Here is a 16,611-nt window from a genome sequence, read left to right on the forward strand (position 1 = left end):
AAGGTGACAGCACAACACTGTGATTCAAACAGACTTGCGTCCCTTTAGAAGGGTTTACACAAATTGTATTATTTATTAATTTTAGAGCTAATGAAATGTATTTATTTATTCAAGATAACAATAGTTTCAGCCATTTTAATGTGTGTTTGTTTTTTATATTGACAGATTTGTCTGTCTCCACTACTCCTGTCCCAACAACATCAATCACTCGTCCACAAACTCCTCCAGCATCTTCTCTCTCCATCCCTCCTGTGGTTGTGATTGTACTGGGAGCTGTACTCTTACTGCTCTTACTGCCACTCATTATACTGATTCAGCAGAACAGAGTGATGAGGAGAGGTACGACAGATACACACATCACATACAAGTTCAATTCTGACACAATCAACTATCTCAGACACCAACTACAACCTAATGATGTTTATTAATCGTCTGTGGTGTAACTGTAATATTTTATTCAGTGTCTGTTGTGAACTGACAGCAGGTTTTTCTTTATTCACTCACAAATCTCTTTAAGAGCAGACGCAGGACTCTGACTGAAGCATTTTATGAGGAGATTGATCACAGACACATAACAAACAGATACAGAGACTTCACTCAGATAAGTAATCTAGGTAATGTTAAAAAATATGTTAATTTATTTATACCAAAATCATTTATTAACTCTTTATTGTTGTTATTAACTAGAAAGTTATCGTATAACTATGTAGGCCTGTGGTGTGATAGATTTTATATTTTAGATAGATAGATCTATATATTTAAACTATATTTGTCCACTAAGTTGAACTATATTATTCCTGAAAAGACACCTGCTTCTGACTACAGAGTTACAGCACACACACACCAAAAAAATAAAAAAGAAAGGCACAGAGCTGCAGGTACTGTGTGTGCGCACGCACACAGAAGAGCATCGACAGCCTTCCATTGACTCTCTGTTTGCACTGAATTTATGTTCATTATTGAAACTCTTTTATATATGCACTGTTTTTACTTCCATCCTTAAAATTTCTAAGATGGCGATTCATAAGAACAAGTTCAAGCAGCAGACACTGGGGACAACAAAGCTACAGACCTGCAGAGGGCGAAAACGACTCTCCCCTGATGACCGCCAACTCATTCGAATGTCACTCAACAACCGTAGGATGACATCAAGTGACCTACAAAAAGAATGGCAAACGGCAGCTGGGGTGAAGTGCATGGCGAGGGCGGTTCGAAATAGGCTCCTAGGGGCAGGGCTGAAGTCGTGCAAAACTAGAAAAAAGCACTTCATCATTGAGAAGCCAAGAAGAGCCAGACTGAAGTTTGCAAAAGACCATAAAGATTGGACCGTAGAGGACTGGAATAAGGTTATCTTCTCTGATGAGTCCAATTTTCAGCTTTGCCCAACACCTGTTCATCTAATGGTTAGATGGAGACCAGTGTCTCGCACCCATTGTGAAATTTGGTGGTGGATCTGTGATGATCTGGGGGTTTTTCAGCAAGGCTGGAATTGGGTTATTCTGAAAGAAAACTAGCTTCCTTCTGCTCTGACAGTGTTCCCCAATGTTGGTTTTTCCAGCAAGACAATGCTCCATGCCACACAGCTAGGTCAATCAAGGTGTGGATGGAGGAGCACCAGATCAAGAACCTGTCATGGCCAGCCCAATCTCCAGACCTGAACCCCATTGAAAACCTCTGGAATGTGATCAAGAGGAAGATGGATGATCACAAGCCTGCTTGAATTTTTGCACCAGGAGTGGCATAAAGTCACCCAACAGCAATGTGAAAGACTGGTAGAGAGCATGCCAAGACGCATGAAAGCTGTGATTGGTTATTCCACCAAATACTGATTTCTGAACTCTTCCTAAGTTGAAACATTAGTATTTTGTTGTTTAAAAATGAATACGAACTTGTTTTCTTTGCATTATTTGAGGTCTGAAAACACTGCATCTTTTTTGTTATTTTGACCAGTTGTCTTTTTCTCCAAATAAATGCTCTAAATGACAATATTTTTATTTGCAATTTGGGGGAAATGTTGTCAGTAGTTTATAGAATAAAACAAAATGTTAATTTTACTCAAACATATACCTATAAATATTAAATTCAGAGAAACTGATCATTTTGCAGTGGTCTGTTAATATATATATATATATATATATATATATATATATATATATATATATATATATATATATATATATATATATAAATTGTTACAATATTACATATTATAGTATAGTTACTAATAGAGTACAAATCTGGCACTAACACAGTTTTCTGTAATATAACTTGGTTTTATTTTTAGCTAAATCAACCAAAGTGTTCAAGAATTTCTAAATTGTATTTTTTTTTTTTTATAGGAAAAGGGCCAAAATATACAGTCAGGGGGCCAAAAATACCTTGCTATTTACTGTGAGTAATTTATGTTGTAGAAAAAAACGTGAAAATCTATTCAAGTGATGTTCATCAAAGTTTTATTTTTATTATTATTATTATTTTTACTCATAAATCAAACAGCTATTCTAAGACCTTAGAAATCTTGGTCTGTTGCTGCCACCCTCTAGAAGAAAGTAACACAGCTGATGTTGCAAACCTTATAGGTGATCTAAGATGCTTTGAAAGAAATACATGATCAAACAATCTGAAACAATACACTTTAATGATCTTATTAATAAATGGAATATGTTTATTGTACATTGGCGCCATCTGCTGGTCAGAATGTGAAGAACACCCTCATCATCTTCACTTTAAAAGAATTATGGTCTTTCTGCCCCATCTTCTAAAAAAAAAAAAAAAAAGTTTCACATATGCAAAAGTATATTGTAAAATAAATAAATAAATAATAGAAATGACTTTGCAATATATACCAAATTTTTTTTATTTATTTTTTTTCTCCAAAAAAGTAATTATTATTTATATTGTATTTTGTATATTTTGCCTCCCACTTGTTTAATAAAAATTAGTTCATATACTGTGGTCTTGGTAAGCATCTATTTTCTAATAAAACAGGATTTTTTTTTAAAATCATGAATGATTTAAACAGTTGAGTTTATTATTTTAATAACATGCAAATATGTTATTTAGCAGTTAGTTATCAGAGCTTCTATCTCGTCTCTGCAGGTGTTTGGCTTTGATGTGTTTAAACTGGAGTGTTTCCTGTATCCTGTAAGTCAAATTACTTTTAAATAGCTCTTATTTTTATATCTCTAAATATAGTGTGTGTGTGTGTGTGTGTGTGTGTGTCTGTGTGTGTGGCTCCCCTTAGTGAGGCATCTTCATGGGTGGGGCGAAGAATCCCTGATCAGCACTGACGTTTTTGATGTATATGGAGAAAATCAGAAATGCCTCCTCTGATTTGTCACTGAAGTTCTTTGATGGTTTCCTCTGTTCTGTCTAATAAGGTAATAGTGAGTGTGATTGGAGGGTGTTTGACATCTTTTTCTCTTATTAAGGGAAGACCCCTGTACTTCTGTTTCATCAGTAGTGAGGAGAAGCTGGTACTGGATACTGAATAAACAAACTATTAGTAGAGCAGAAGAATATGGAGAGATGTCTGACACTCATTTTACTGTCCTCAGTTGTAAAACACATCAGAGCTGGTAAGTACATAAGTAATGAAAGATTTTTTGAATTTTTTATCAAGAAATTATGGTCTTGCATATTCCGACTTAACTTAAAATTCATCTTTATTCATCTTATGTTGCAGAAATATTTATTAACAAGCACGACGTATGTAATATACTGTATGCACCTATGGAAAAATCGCATTAATTTCACATGTGAACACATGATAATAATGGGTGAACAAATGATAACCATTTGAAATACATGTAAAAAATTCCATGACCACACAACAATCACATGTGAATAAAGAAAAGACATTGAAAAGTCATATACTCTATATCTGCTCTCAAATGTGAAAATCTGTCTTTCTCTTTCTCTCATCCCTTCATTCCTCTCTCTCATTGTTTTGCTCAATATTTAGAGAGTGTAAATGTGAGGTTGGTTGGTGGTAACAGTCCCTGTGCAGGTAGAGTGGAGGTTCTTCATAGAGGACAGTGGGGAACAGTGTGTGATGAGTTTTGGGATATGGCTGATGCTGCAGTGGTGTGTAGAGAACTGGACTGTGGAAAACCTGTTTATGCTCTGCGTAATGCTCAATTTGGACCAGGATCAGGACCAATCTGGATGAGTTTTGTCATGTGTACTGGATCAGAGTCTACACTGAAGAACTGTGGGTCAGGAGGATGGGGTAAACACACCTGTGATCATATTAGAGATGCTGGAATCATCTGCTCAGGTAAACTTCTACAAACCTTCTCTATCTACTTGACTGAAAATGTATTTCTCCTCATGTATTACAACATGTTGGATCTTTTTTATTCTTGTATTTAAATTATGTATTTTGTTTTTTATGTAAAATGTTGACTTAAGATTCATGATCGCTAGAATCCATATAATATGATTTTTATAATAATGTTGTTGTTTTTTTGTTTTTTTTCAGGAGTCAGACTTGTTGGAGGTTCTCGCTGCTCTGGGAGATTAGAGATACTTCATGTGAAGACGTGGGTTTCAGTTTGTGATGCTGCCTTTGACCAGCAGGATGCAGAGGTTGTGTGTAGAGAGTTGGACTGTGGGGCTCCTGTACAGGTGCTGGGAGCAGCTGCTTTTGGCAAAGGGGAGGGTCAGATGTGGACAGAAGAGATTCAGTGTAGAGGCAACGAATCTCAGATTCATCTCTGTCCAAAATCACCATCAATCAAAAGCAACTGTTCTCATGACAACATCATTGGATTGTTGTGTAGCGGTATGAGTTCAATAAAAAATCAACAGAGCAGATTATTATTTAATTTAATAGTAATATTTCAGTCTTCATTCATTCTTTCTCTCTCTTTTTCTTTCTCTGACATTGACAGACATAATGAATGTGAGGTTGGTTGGTGGTAACAGTCCCTGTGCTGGTAGAGTGGAGGTTCTTCATAGAGGTCATTGGGGAACAGTGTGTGATCAAGGTTGGGATATGGCTGATGCTGCAGTGGTGTGTAGAGAGCTGGACTGTGGGGAGCCTGTAGATGCTCTGGGTGATGCTCATTTTGGACCAGGATCAGGACCAATCTGGATGAATAATTCAATGTGTACTGGATCAGAGTCCACACTGAAAAACTGTGGATTAGTAGAATGGCCTTATGACTGTGATCATAATAAAGATGCTGGAGTCTTTTGTGCAGGTAAACTCAGAATTTCATCTTATCACATCAACTGTATTCAAATTCTGTTTTTAAAATATTCCATGCTCTATATTGTTTTTACAGGCGTCAGGCTGGTTGGAGGTTCTCGCTGCTCTGGGAGATTAGAGATACTTCATGAGAACACGTGGGTTTCAGTGTGTGATGCTGCCTTTGACCAGCAGGATGCAGAGGTTGTGTGTAGAGAGCTGGACTGTGGGGCTCCTGTACAGGTGCTGGGAGCAGCTGCTTTTGGCAAAGGAGAGGGTCAGATATGGACAGAAGAGATTCAGTGTAGAGGCAACGAATCTCAGATTCACTTCTGTCCAAAATCACCATCAAATGAAAACAACTGTTCACATGAAAACAACGTTGGACTGGTGTGTGCAGGTAGGAGTTAAAACAAAGAAGATATTTATTTTATTAGTCACAATTTAACCCATTAAAACTCTTTTAAATGAACCTGCCTATTAAATCCGCCTGATATAGGACTGGTGTGTGCAGGTTCAAGAACGTTTTCAAATAAACTTAAATTCATAAAAACTTCGGAGTGAATATTTGCACTCAGGTGCAAATAACAACCTGGGTTATGGCTGTAATTTTTCCTCTCTCTACTCTTAATATTTCCTTTAATACTACTTCTAATAAATAAAAATGAATATTAAGGTTGATTTCCTCACATTGTCGACTGTTGGCAGGTTCAGAGTAGTGTTTGATCCAGGTAAGGGGCGGAGTCTGTTGGATACTTTCTCTTCCTGGTCTGAGGCGTGAGGGGTGATGTCTTTCTTCTGCGGCTGGCTTCGGTCATGTCTAGATTTGTATTACTCTTTTGATTAGAGGTTGGGTTAAGCCCTAACAGAAATTAATCATGGTTTTAAAATCGTAATATTGTAGTAATCATGACTGTAATAATCATGGTTCATTTTATGGTTACTGTGTTTTTACTACAAATACCATGATTAAACTTTATCCATGAGCATTTAACCATGCACTCATAAAAAATAAAAATAAAAATAGATATTCTTGTTGCACTCTAATCTGTCTTGGAATCTATTATTCTGATGCAATTGAAACTTTGTAATTCAACACTTTTCGTACTGCCGTCTCCTTAAGATGAATCGCTTATGATGTATTATTCTTCTTTTGTAAGTCGCTTTGAATAAAATCGTCTGCTAAATGAATAAATGTAACATAATGTAAAAGTAAACTGTGGTTACTCTAATAAAAACCATGGTTAATTTTCATAGGTTAGGTTTAAGGGTGGGGTACGGTTTCTGTGGGATTCCAAAAACAATAAACAGACACACACACACACACACACACACACACACACACACACACACACACACACAAATCACACAACACAGATGTTGGTGCGGCCATCCTTATTTGGTCTCTCCACAGACATAATGATTTTTCTACTGTGTGAACTATAGATTCTATCCCCTAACACTACCCCTAAACCTGACCCTCAAAAAAAAGTTCTGCATTTTTTCATTTTCAAAATAACATCATTTAATATGTTTTATAAGCGAACTGAATTATGGGGACACTAAAAATATCCTCATAAACCACATTTATAGCATAATACAATTGTAATTACCAGTTTGTAACCTAAAAAAATTCCTCGTAAACCTCCCAACCCCCCCCCCCCCCACACACACACACACAGAAACAAACACACACACGCACACACAAAAAAATACACACACACAATAAACATGCTGCAGTGATGCCCATATACTGTTTGTTAATATTTAAATTGGGGTGCAAATAGTATCTGCCACTATTTGCACTGGGGTGTTAATAGCATCTACCATTATTTGCAACAGGCTGTAAATAGCACCTGCAGATAAAATTTCACGTCCCCTGAGTCCAGACTGAACATTAATTGAGTTTCATACTAGTTTTGTCTCTTTGTTTCTCACTCTCTTCCTCTGTCCATCTGTCATTCTTTTCAAAATATACAGACAGTGTAAATGTGAGACTGGTGAATGGTAACAGTCCCTGTGCTGGTAGAGTGGAGGTTCTTCACAGAGGACAGTGGGGAACAATGTGTGGTGTTTACTGGGATATGGCTGATGCTGCAGTGGTGTGTAGAGAGCTGGACTGTGGAGAACCTGTAGATGCTCTGAGTGATGCTCATTTTGGACCAGGATCAGGACCAATCTGGATGAATCGAACATTATGTACTGGATCAGAGTCCACACTGAAGAACTGTGGATCAGTAGATTGGGGTGCTTTTGTCTGTGATCATGGTAAAGATGCTGGTGTCATCTGCTCAGGTGAGCTGCTCTGAACCTCATTCTATTTTTATATCACTGATGATCTACCTGCCTTATATTATCCCCGCATGAAACTTTTGATTATTTAATGTAATGCTTTCAATCCACAATTTACATCTATATCTTTTAAAATAAGTGAATGGTGCTTTAATGGATGACCAAAAATGGCAAAAATTATATTGTAAGATAACAAACCACTTTGTAGTGATATATTAGTCATTCATATTATTATTTTTGTTTTAAGAAACTTTTAAATTATTGGATACTTGTGAAATGGATTGTTTAAATTCAAGTAAAATGGTGTAATTACTAAAGGCACACTTGTGACCACAAATCCTATTTTAAATGTGATGTAAGCTATATTTTGGATGTATAAAATTGACCTTTGTCAGAGTAGCACCATATTTAATTTTTGACTCAATCGAAAACGAGGCTATGTGGGATAGACAATAAGCTAGGCCAGTGGTTCTCAAATTATGCACTCTCGTGACACGCTACTACTCCCAAACCCTGTTCAAAATGTGTCAACTTTATTTACTCCCTAAAATTTCCCACCTACACTTTATTTGAAGTACTTTGTAGCACATTTCTTTATTGCTTTGCTTTATACATGCAGGGAGCTATAACAGGAACTAGAAGGTCTCTAGTGAGTGTTTTTAAATTATTGTTAACAGTTTTTATAAAGTATGTATTTTTTTCTCTCTTCTTTATGATGTCTATGTAGAAAATTTTGAATTATCATTGTTTATTAAATTATTTATTGCATATGACAAAGACTATAATGTAAATACATTTGTTTTGCCTTCTATGAAAACAGTGCAGTAAATATTAAGCTTGTTTTCTCTTGTTAATCAGGTGTCAGGCTTATTGGAAATTCTCGTTGCTCTGGACAAGTGGAGATACTTCACGAGAACACGTGGGTTTCAGTGTGTGATGCTGCCTTTGACCAGCAGGATGCAGAGGTTGTGTGTGGAGAGCTGGACTGTGGGGCTCCTGTACAGGTGCTGGGAGCAGCTGCTTTTGGCAAAGGAGAGGGTCAGATATGGACAGAAGAGATTCAGTGTAGAGGCAACGAATCTCAGATTCACCTCTGTCCAAAATCATCTTTTCTCGAAAAAAACTGCTCCCATGAAAATGATGAGGGTCTTCTGTGCGGTGGTAAGAATTAAATTAATATGTGAGTAATGTCTTGTGAATATGTCTGAAATCCCTCCTTTTTTCTCTCAATGTACTTCCTTCTCACTTAGACCCAAAAAATGTGAGACTGGTTAATGGTAACAGTCCCTGTGCTGGTAGAGTGGAGGTTCTTCATAGAGGACAGTGGGGAACAGTGTGTGATGGAGGTTGGGATATGACTGAAGCTGCAGTGGTGTGTAGAGAGCTGGACTGTGGGGAGCCTGTAGATGCTCTGAGTGATGCTTATTTTGGAGCAGGATCAGGACCAATCTGGATGAGTCTTGTATTTTGTACAGGATCAGAGTCAACACTCAAGAACTGTGGATCAGCAGGATGGAATATACCTATTTGTACTCACAACTCTGATGCTGGGGTCATCTGTACAGGTGAATAATACTAATAATACTATTGTGCCAGATTCACTATGAAATTAAGTCTTCTGTAATTATTTGAGAATATAAAGTATACTGTATATAAGATAAATCACACATTTCGTTAAAAAAATAAATAAATAAAAAATAAAAATAAAAAATTTTTTTAAAAAAAAGCTCACCATGTGTTTTTGTCAACTGTGTAAATTTTCATTTACATATAAACAGGTCACAAACGTTCCAGACTTGCTGCTGGGTCTCATCTGTGTTCTGGGAGATTAGAGATACTTCATGAGAAGACGTGGGTTTCAGTGTGTGATGCTGCTTTTGACCAGCAGGATGCAGAGGTTGTGTGTAGAGAGCTGGACTGTGGGGCTCCTGTGCAGGTGCTGGGAGCAGCTGCTTTTGGCAAAGGAGAGGGTCAGATGTGGACAGAAGAGATTCAGTGTAGAGGCAACGAATCTCAGATTTCATCCTGTTCAGTATCTTCACTCAAATATAATTGCACCAGTGTTAGCAACGTGGGACTAATGTGTTCTGGTTAAGTATCAATGTCCATTTTTATTTATTTTTTGATACATTATAATCTTACATGACAAATGAGTTATATATTGCATTATGTGCACATACAGTATTATACTGCTTTATTCTTGTTACTACTGTAATCTCTCTGATCTGTGGTTAGGTTACACAGTGCTCAGACTGGCAAATGGCACAGACTCCTGTTCTGGAAGAGTGGAGCGTCAGTTACACAGATACTGGGGCACAGTATGTGATAGATGTATGGATATGAGAGCTGCCAGTGTCCTCTGTAGACAGCTGAATTGTGGGATTGCTGTGTCTGTTGTGGGAGCAGACTGGTTTGGAGAGGGAAGTGGTGAAATCTGGGCTGATGTGTTTGATTGTCAGGGGAATGAAACACGACTCTCACTATGTCCCATCTCTTCATGGAGTCGAGCTGAACATTCTCATAGACGAGATGTTGGAGTCATCTGTTCTCGTGAGCGCACTGCACTGCAAGAATTAATAACAATGCAATGATTGCATTGCTAGAAAAGCAGGCTAATTATTAATCACTAAAGTGTTTCTGTTAGAGAGCCCATAGAGCTGCAGGTGATATTGAACTTTTAATGACTGCTCATCAAGAGGTGGGCACGTGCTAGGTTTGTGTAATAATAAAAAGAATATTTAAAAAATCATCTGCATTCAATCACATAATCAACATAAATTAATATCACTTAACACAATTAACGTAATTATAATTTAGTAAATTATAATTTCTGTATGTAAAAGGACTCCCCCCCCCCAAAAAAAAAAAAAAAAAAAAAACATATATATATATATATATATATATATATATATATATATATATATATATATATTCTTGTAGCCCACTTGATAACTTAAATATTCCTGCATGTCCTTGCATTAACGTATTTGTACATGTCTTTTTAAAATTATTTATTATGAATTCTGCATGTATTTTGTAATATTTTAAACCTTCTTTCCAGATTCATCTCTGGCTCTTCATGATGGGCGAGTGCGGTTGTTAGGAGAGAGAGAGTGTGAGGGGGAGGTGGAAGTTTACATCCATCAGGTCTGGAGGAGAGTTCTGCTGGACTCCTGGAGTCTCACTGAATCATCTGTGGTCTGCAGACAGCTGGGTTGTGGCTCTGTGCTGAACTTCTATGGCTCCTCTTCATCCAGTCCTGAACACAGTAATGAGTGTGTGATGGGCTTCCAGTGCTCTGGGAGTGAAGCTCACCTGAGGAACTGCAGCTCTCCACAAACTCTCAACTGCAGCTCCACACAACAGCTGTCAATCACCTGCCTTGGTGAGAACAACAATATTTGGGCATTTTCATTCTCTGACAATAGATTAACATAAATTAACATGCATTTCTCTCTCTCTCTCTCCCTCTATATATATATGTGTGATCTCAGGTCGTGGGTCCATCAGGCTGGTGGGTTCTGGAGGAGACTGTGCAGGGAGGCTGGAGGTTTTTCACAACGGCTCTTGGGGGACAGTGTGTGATGACTCCTGGGATATTAAAGATGCCCATGTAGTGTGCAGACAGCTGCAGTGTGGAGTGGCCCTCAGTAACCAGCAGGTACCAGCCTGGTTTGGTCCTGGTTCTGGACCCATATGGCTGGATGAGGTGAACTGTGAGGGGAATGAGACATCCCTGTGGAACTGCTCTTCTCAGGTCTGGGGAAAACATGACTGTAAACACATGGAGGATGTAGGAGTCATGTGCTCAGGTAAACTGTTGAATTGAATTCGGGTACCCAAATGTTCGTAATAGCCATAATGTTTTTCAGCTGTTGTATTTTTTTAACTTGATTGATTATTTTCTATCTAGAGTTCAAAGAAATCAGGTTGACTGATGGTTGTAAAGGGAATGTGGAGGTTTTCTACAATGGCTCGTGGGGTAATGTATGTTATAACCAGATGGACAGAGACACAGCGAGTCTGATCTGTCAAGAGCTGAACTGTGGAAAATCTGCCAGTGAACCCAGTAACTCACAAGGACTAAAGTCTAATTGGCTGGATCAATTTATATGTCGTCCTCATGACTCAACTCTGTGGCAGTGTCCATCTTCAACCTGGGGACAGAATAACTGTCATCATAATGAGGTTGCTCATATAACTTGCTCAGGTAAATTTTTATGTTTTATTTAGGTTTTTGTAAATATTTTGAACTTTTTCAGTTTTCAAAATAACTGCAATTTAACTAAAAGCACTCAACAATTGAATATTTAGCTTAAGTGTTTACAGTTTTTTAAAAAAAAATTTTTTATTGAATTTCTTAAAATGTAATCTTATTATCATCACAGAAAAGGAAAACGATGAATTGCCTCGAAGTCATCTTTCATGTTCTGCAGCTCCAAACCAGAGACACTGTACAAGTAGGTTTATTTCAGTTTAATGAGATAACTGTATAAATACAATACTGCAGAAATACAACTTTTCATTTATATATATACAATGCATTAACTTATACCACGGTATTGTTGAATTATTGATTCTGATTGGTTGACAAAATGTTCAAGGTGTTGATTTATTTTGTGTATATGCACAGCTTTGAAGTGGTTCTGGGTTTGTGGACCGCATTGCAGTTCCATGTTACTTTGCCACATTCTTTACAAATTGTAACAAAGTTTTATTAGAACAGAACTTCATTCAGCTTTCAGTAGCAAAAGAACCAGGAAGTGACTAAGACACTCAAACAAATTAGAGAAAAATTACAAACAGAATTTTCCCAAAATTTTAGAGTATGTTCCTCTGAGACTGAGTGGAGGGAAGGGCCGGTGCTCTGGGAGACTGGAGGTGTATCATAATGCTGTGTGGGGTTCAGTCTGTGATGATCAGTGGGACATCAGGGATGCTCAGGTGGTCTGCAGGCAGCTGGGTTGTGGAGCAGCACTGAGTGCTGATGGGAATGCAGCCTTTGGTGCTGGTGAAGGTGTTGTGTGGCTGAACAGAGTCGAGTGCAGAGGGAATGAGATTCACCTGTGGGACTGTCCTCTCTCCCTGAATAATCACACTGACTGCTCACACAAAGAGGACGCTGGACTCACCTGTGCAGGTGAGAGCAAAATATTTAGTGATCTGAATCAGACATGGCTTTCTCAGAACAGTTGAAAACAGACTATCAGAGATTCATTTTACCCATATATGTAATTTCAGTGTTATTTAAATTTATTATATTTATTCAAGCCCTTAATTAGCATGATTTGATTGTGATTTCAGAAACTCATTTAGTTTTTTTTTAAATTGACAGATTTGTCTGTGTCCACTACTCCTGCCCCTACCACATCAACGTTTCCTCCAGTTTCACAGACAGACGTGACACCATCTCTGTCCTCACAGATCACTCGTCCACAAACTCCTCCAGCATCTTCTTTCTCCATCCCTCCAGTGGTTTTGATTGTACTGGGAGCTGTACTCTTACTGCTCTTACTGCCACTCATTATACTGATTCAGCAGAACAGAGTGATGAGGAGAGGTACGACAGATCACATACTACAGTACCACATTTCTAACACAATGAAAACTAGATTGTAACTTTATTGTGTCTTATTCAGTGTGTCATCAGTCATGTGTTGTGAATTCACTGCAGGTTTGTCTGTCTTCACTCACAGCTCTTTCCAAGAGAAGACACAAGACTCAGACTGAAGCAGTTTATGAGGAGATTAATCACAGACTCATCACAAATAAAGATAAACACATCACTCAGAGAGGTCAGTCCATCTGAAAGTATAGTGCCTGATTTGTAGAGATGAACAGAACTAATCACTTCATTCAGAGATGGGTGAGAGAATTTAACTGATTAATAACAGATTTGCAGATCCATGTGTTTGAATTATATTAGAAGTTAATAAAAAGTCACTATCATGGTATGAGTTTGCATCTAAACAGTGTTGTGTGCTCATTTGTAATTGTGAACATGTTTCTGATGGTTCTGTTTTCTCATAACAGGAAGAGTCCTTTCTGAAGAACAGCATTCTGGGTATGAGGATGCTGATGAGATTCTTTCAGGTTAGAAGACTGAAGTGATGATGTTAAATTTTGTTACATACAAACTTGTGCAATGAATTAAAACATTCACTTGCAAGTTAACATTGGAATGTTTCCTTTATATACTGTATACCATTTAACACATAATAATAATAATAATAATAATAATAATAATAATAATAATAATAATAATAAAAGATCAAGCAATTTCCTAACATACTTTAAATAATCCACATTTGCTTCTGTTTTATCGGACAAATTCTTCAATCATTGCAGCAGGATATACTTCAGTTTTTTTACAGGATATAGAATCCATAACCACATAATTTTAATGTGAATATTTCATTTTAAGCAGTTATTTATCATTGCTGATTTTTTTAGTGAAACCATTTTGTAACACAGTTCAATGGAAAGGAGGAGGCGAGAACCGGCTTAACAATAGAAATAATATTTTAATAACCAAAAAGACACAAACATAACAGGAGTCGGACAGCTCTCCGTAACTCTCTCTCTGTCGCACTGCCGTCTCCAGTCGGCCTTATCCCTCTCGGGCTTAATCAGCCTTATTAGGGGCCGGGTGTGTGGAAATCACGACCCAGCCCAGCCCTCCGCCCTGCCACACATATAATTTGAGCACGTTAGTTTTGTTCATTTTTACAAATATAGTATGATAAATATTTGTATGATATATAAAATACAGTATATCGAATATGTCAAATGAAGTTTGACCTGAGAGTTTGTTTCTTTGTTTCTTTGTTTTTAGCTAAATCTGCAGTAGGAGACTCATCTGGACACTATGATGATGTCACCACCACTAAAGTCCCAAAAGGTCAGTGCCTTTGTAAACTGATCACAGGGATTTCACTTACAGTTAATTAAACAACATGAACTGTGAAAAGCTGTAAAAGCAGTGTCTGTATATTTCCTCTTTCCTTTGAACTCATTTAGAAGAGCAACAAGACACACCAGAGACCTACGATGATGCAATCACTGCTGGACTGAGACATTGTGCCACAGGTTTGTTTATATCATTAAATTATTTCTAACACTATTTATGAAGGTATCTTTAATGTATATTTTAAATAAATATATGGGCCATTTCAAACCATTTACATTGATGGATCTATTTCTGTATTTTGTTGTAGATGACATACCAGAAAACTATGACGATGTTGTGATCGTGCGACATTTGTCCAATAATAAAACAGGTGCGTTTAGATTTGTATCCAGACTATATTAAACATTGTATAAAATTATACCCGTCTAGACTGAAGCCCGATACAGTGATTTATTATCAAAATTATAGCAGCTAAATAAAGTATCGTATATAGTACATTATAGTAAATATCTGCATGTAAAGAATGTTAATTTGTGATGATGTCCTTATTAGTGTATTACAAAGTGTAATGTGAGATTTTGTTCATTTTCAGAGGGAGTTCAGGAGGAGTATGATGATGTGAGGGATGTCAGTGAAGATGTGAGAAACCTGTTTGGTACGTTATTGTAACCAGTTTTATGTTTTATAATCATTATATATGATCTATTTCTGTAATCAGAAAAGCTCATTTAAATTGACTGCAAATATTGGTCTGGTTATTATGTTACTTTTAGTGATGTATTGACAGGAATTTGTTCTTGTTCTCTAATAATAGACTATGATGATGTGGGGAAGGTGCCAGGCAAACATGAAGAGACTGTTTAACTCAGGAACCACACACACAACCTCAAATCTTTTTACAGCTTTTGGAAATGCATGGAGTTTAAGTGATCTTATATACAAGTTTCAATTGCAGTCCAGCAAAGTTTTATATTAAATTTAATGTGTTCAAAATTATCAGTTGAATTTAGCTGATTTTCTTTTGACAGACAGAAAAATGTCTTGCTTTCATGGACTTTTGAAAATGTTGATTTCTTTTTCCTCTTCACTTTAAATCAGTCAAAATACTACTTATAGATGAATGTGTTTAATAGTTTCATGATTATAGAATGAGGATTTATGCAATGAAGATGCTGAAAATCTTGAGATGTATTTTCTAGAAGCCACTTGTACTGTAACATGGAATCGCAGACATTTCTGAATGTTGATTTTGACAATTGTTGTGCTTTTGATGGTGCAGGACACATACAACACAGCACTATTTCCATCGTTGCAGTTCCAAATTTATGCATTACACCACCAGGCCTCTGCAAAAATGGAAAGAGAGGTCAAAAAAATTATTTAAAAAAGATATATAGCGATTTCCACTTGATCAAACTATTTAGAAACATTTCTATCTTGTGGCAAATTTTAGAAATTTGATTAAAAACTTACAAACTTGGTTGATTCCTGACAAACAGATTCAGAAATCTTTCTGTAAGAGCAGAATCTTTAAACAACTGAAATTGTTGTAATTTGTGTATTTACTTAATAGTCGATGTGAATTTACTTGTTTTGACATTTGACAGATGTTTTGTATTTATAGTGACTTACAGTGCTCTTTTGTTTGGACAGGAGCTAAATGGGACATCAAACTTTGCTGAATGGTACGATAGTGATGCAGTCGGACTACCAGATCTGTTACTGTGATGAGTTCAGACAGTTCACCATTCAGCAACTGTAATTATTATGTTGGAAAAGCCAGTTCTGTGCACTCCTGTCCAAACAGCCTTTATAGTCAGTCAGCATCAGAAGTGGGAAAAGAGAATGAATGTGTGTGGAAGTAGACATCAGTGAATGAATTTGAGTAACCTGTTTGTTTAATAAATAATAACTGTTAGTCAGAGTTTATTACAAGTGTGAATATGATGTTTATTTTGTCATAAAGCACTGAACGTTTATCAATGGTCATGTGGGGTTTCACACCTTATGAATACGCCTCATTTAATTGCTTGTATTTACGTGGGCAATTTTATATTCTATAAAGCAAAATTGGCTCTTTTTTATTTTTCTACATGTTATTATCTAAATGGGAATTTCTTGTTATTTGAGGGTTATGCATCAGATGTTTATGGTTTACGTTAATTTTATGGTTCACATAAATTTTTGCCATATCTAAACAAAAGACGGCAGTATT

General features: G+C 36.7%; 2 protein-coding genes across 2 annotated transcripts in view; one reads left to right on the top strand and one right to left on the bottom strand.

Moving 5' to 3' along the window:
• The window catches only part of LOC127434939 (protein O-mannosyl-transferase TMTC2-like), a 4,893-nt gene extending 4,589 nt beyond the window's left edge, over positions 1 to 304 (bottom strand). Inside the window, exon 1 of the mRNA XM_051687988.1 lies at positions 185 to 304. Coding sequence (XP_051543948.1) covers positions 185 to 304 — 120 coding nt within the window. The remainder of the gene's footprint in view (positions 1 to 184) is intronic.
• Positions 305 to 3,466: 3,162 nt separating this feature from the next.
• On the top strand, positions 3,467 to 16,521 carry LOC127434940 (deleted in malignant brain tumors 1 protein-like). Its single transcript, XM_051687989.1, has 23 exons — positions 3,467 to 3,578; positions 3,965 to 4,279; positions 4,484 to 4,792; positions 4,896 to 5,207; positions 5,292 to 5,594; positions 7,175 to 7,489; positions 8,345 to 8,647; positions 8,737 to 9,051; positions 9,265 to 9,456; positions 9,722 to 10,036; positions 10,548 to 10,871; positions 10,981 to 11,298; positions 11,400 to 11,696; positions 11,875 to 11,946; positions 12,312 to 12,626; positions 12,822 to 13,046; positions 13,183 to 13,281; positions 13,520 to 13,579; positions 14,322 to 14,387; positions 14,507 to 14,575; positions 14,704 to 14,766; positions 14,989 to 15,051; positions 15,211 to 16,521. The coding sequence occupies exons 1-23, from the start codon at positions 3,521 to 3,523 to the stop codon at positions 15,258 to 15,260; spliced, it is 4,758 nt and encodes a 1,585-aa protein (XP_051543949.1). The 5' UTR covers positions 3,467 to 3,520; the 3' UTR covers positions 15,261 to 16,521.
• The last annotated feature ends 90 nt before the right edge of the window (positions 16,522 to 16,611 follow it).

Source organism: Myxocyprinus asiaticus, chromosome 45 (assembly GCF_019703515.2).
Source record: "Myxocyprinus asiaticus isolate MX2 ecotype Aquarium Trade chromosome 45, UBuf_Myxa_2, whole genome shotgun sequence".
NCBI classification, from domain to species: Eukaryota; Metazoa; Chordata; class Actinopteri; order Cypriniformes; family Catostomidae; genus Myxocyprinus; species Myxocyprinus asiaticus.

Excerpts from the sequence above, each read along its gene's own strand:
- LOC127434940 (XM_051687989.1), top strand. The coding sequence starts at position 3,521 with ATGGAGAGATGTCTGACACTCATTTTACTGTCCTCAGTTGTAAAACAC. Across the intron at positions 10,037-10,547 it reads TGTTGGAGTCATCTGTTCTC|ATTCATCTCTGGCTCTTCAT; the intron begins GTGAGCGCACTG and ends CCTTCTTTCCAG. Across the intron at positions 15,052-15,210 it reads AGATGTGAGAAACCTGTTTG|ACTATGATGATGTGGGGAAG; the intron begins GTACGTTATTGT and ends CTCTAATAATAG.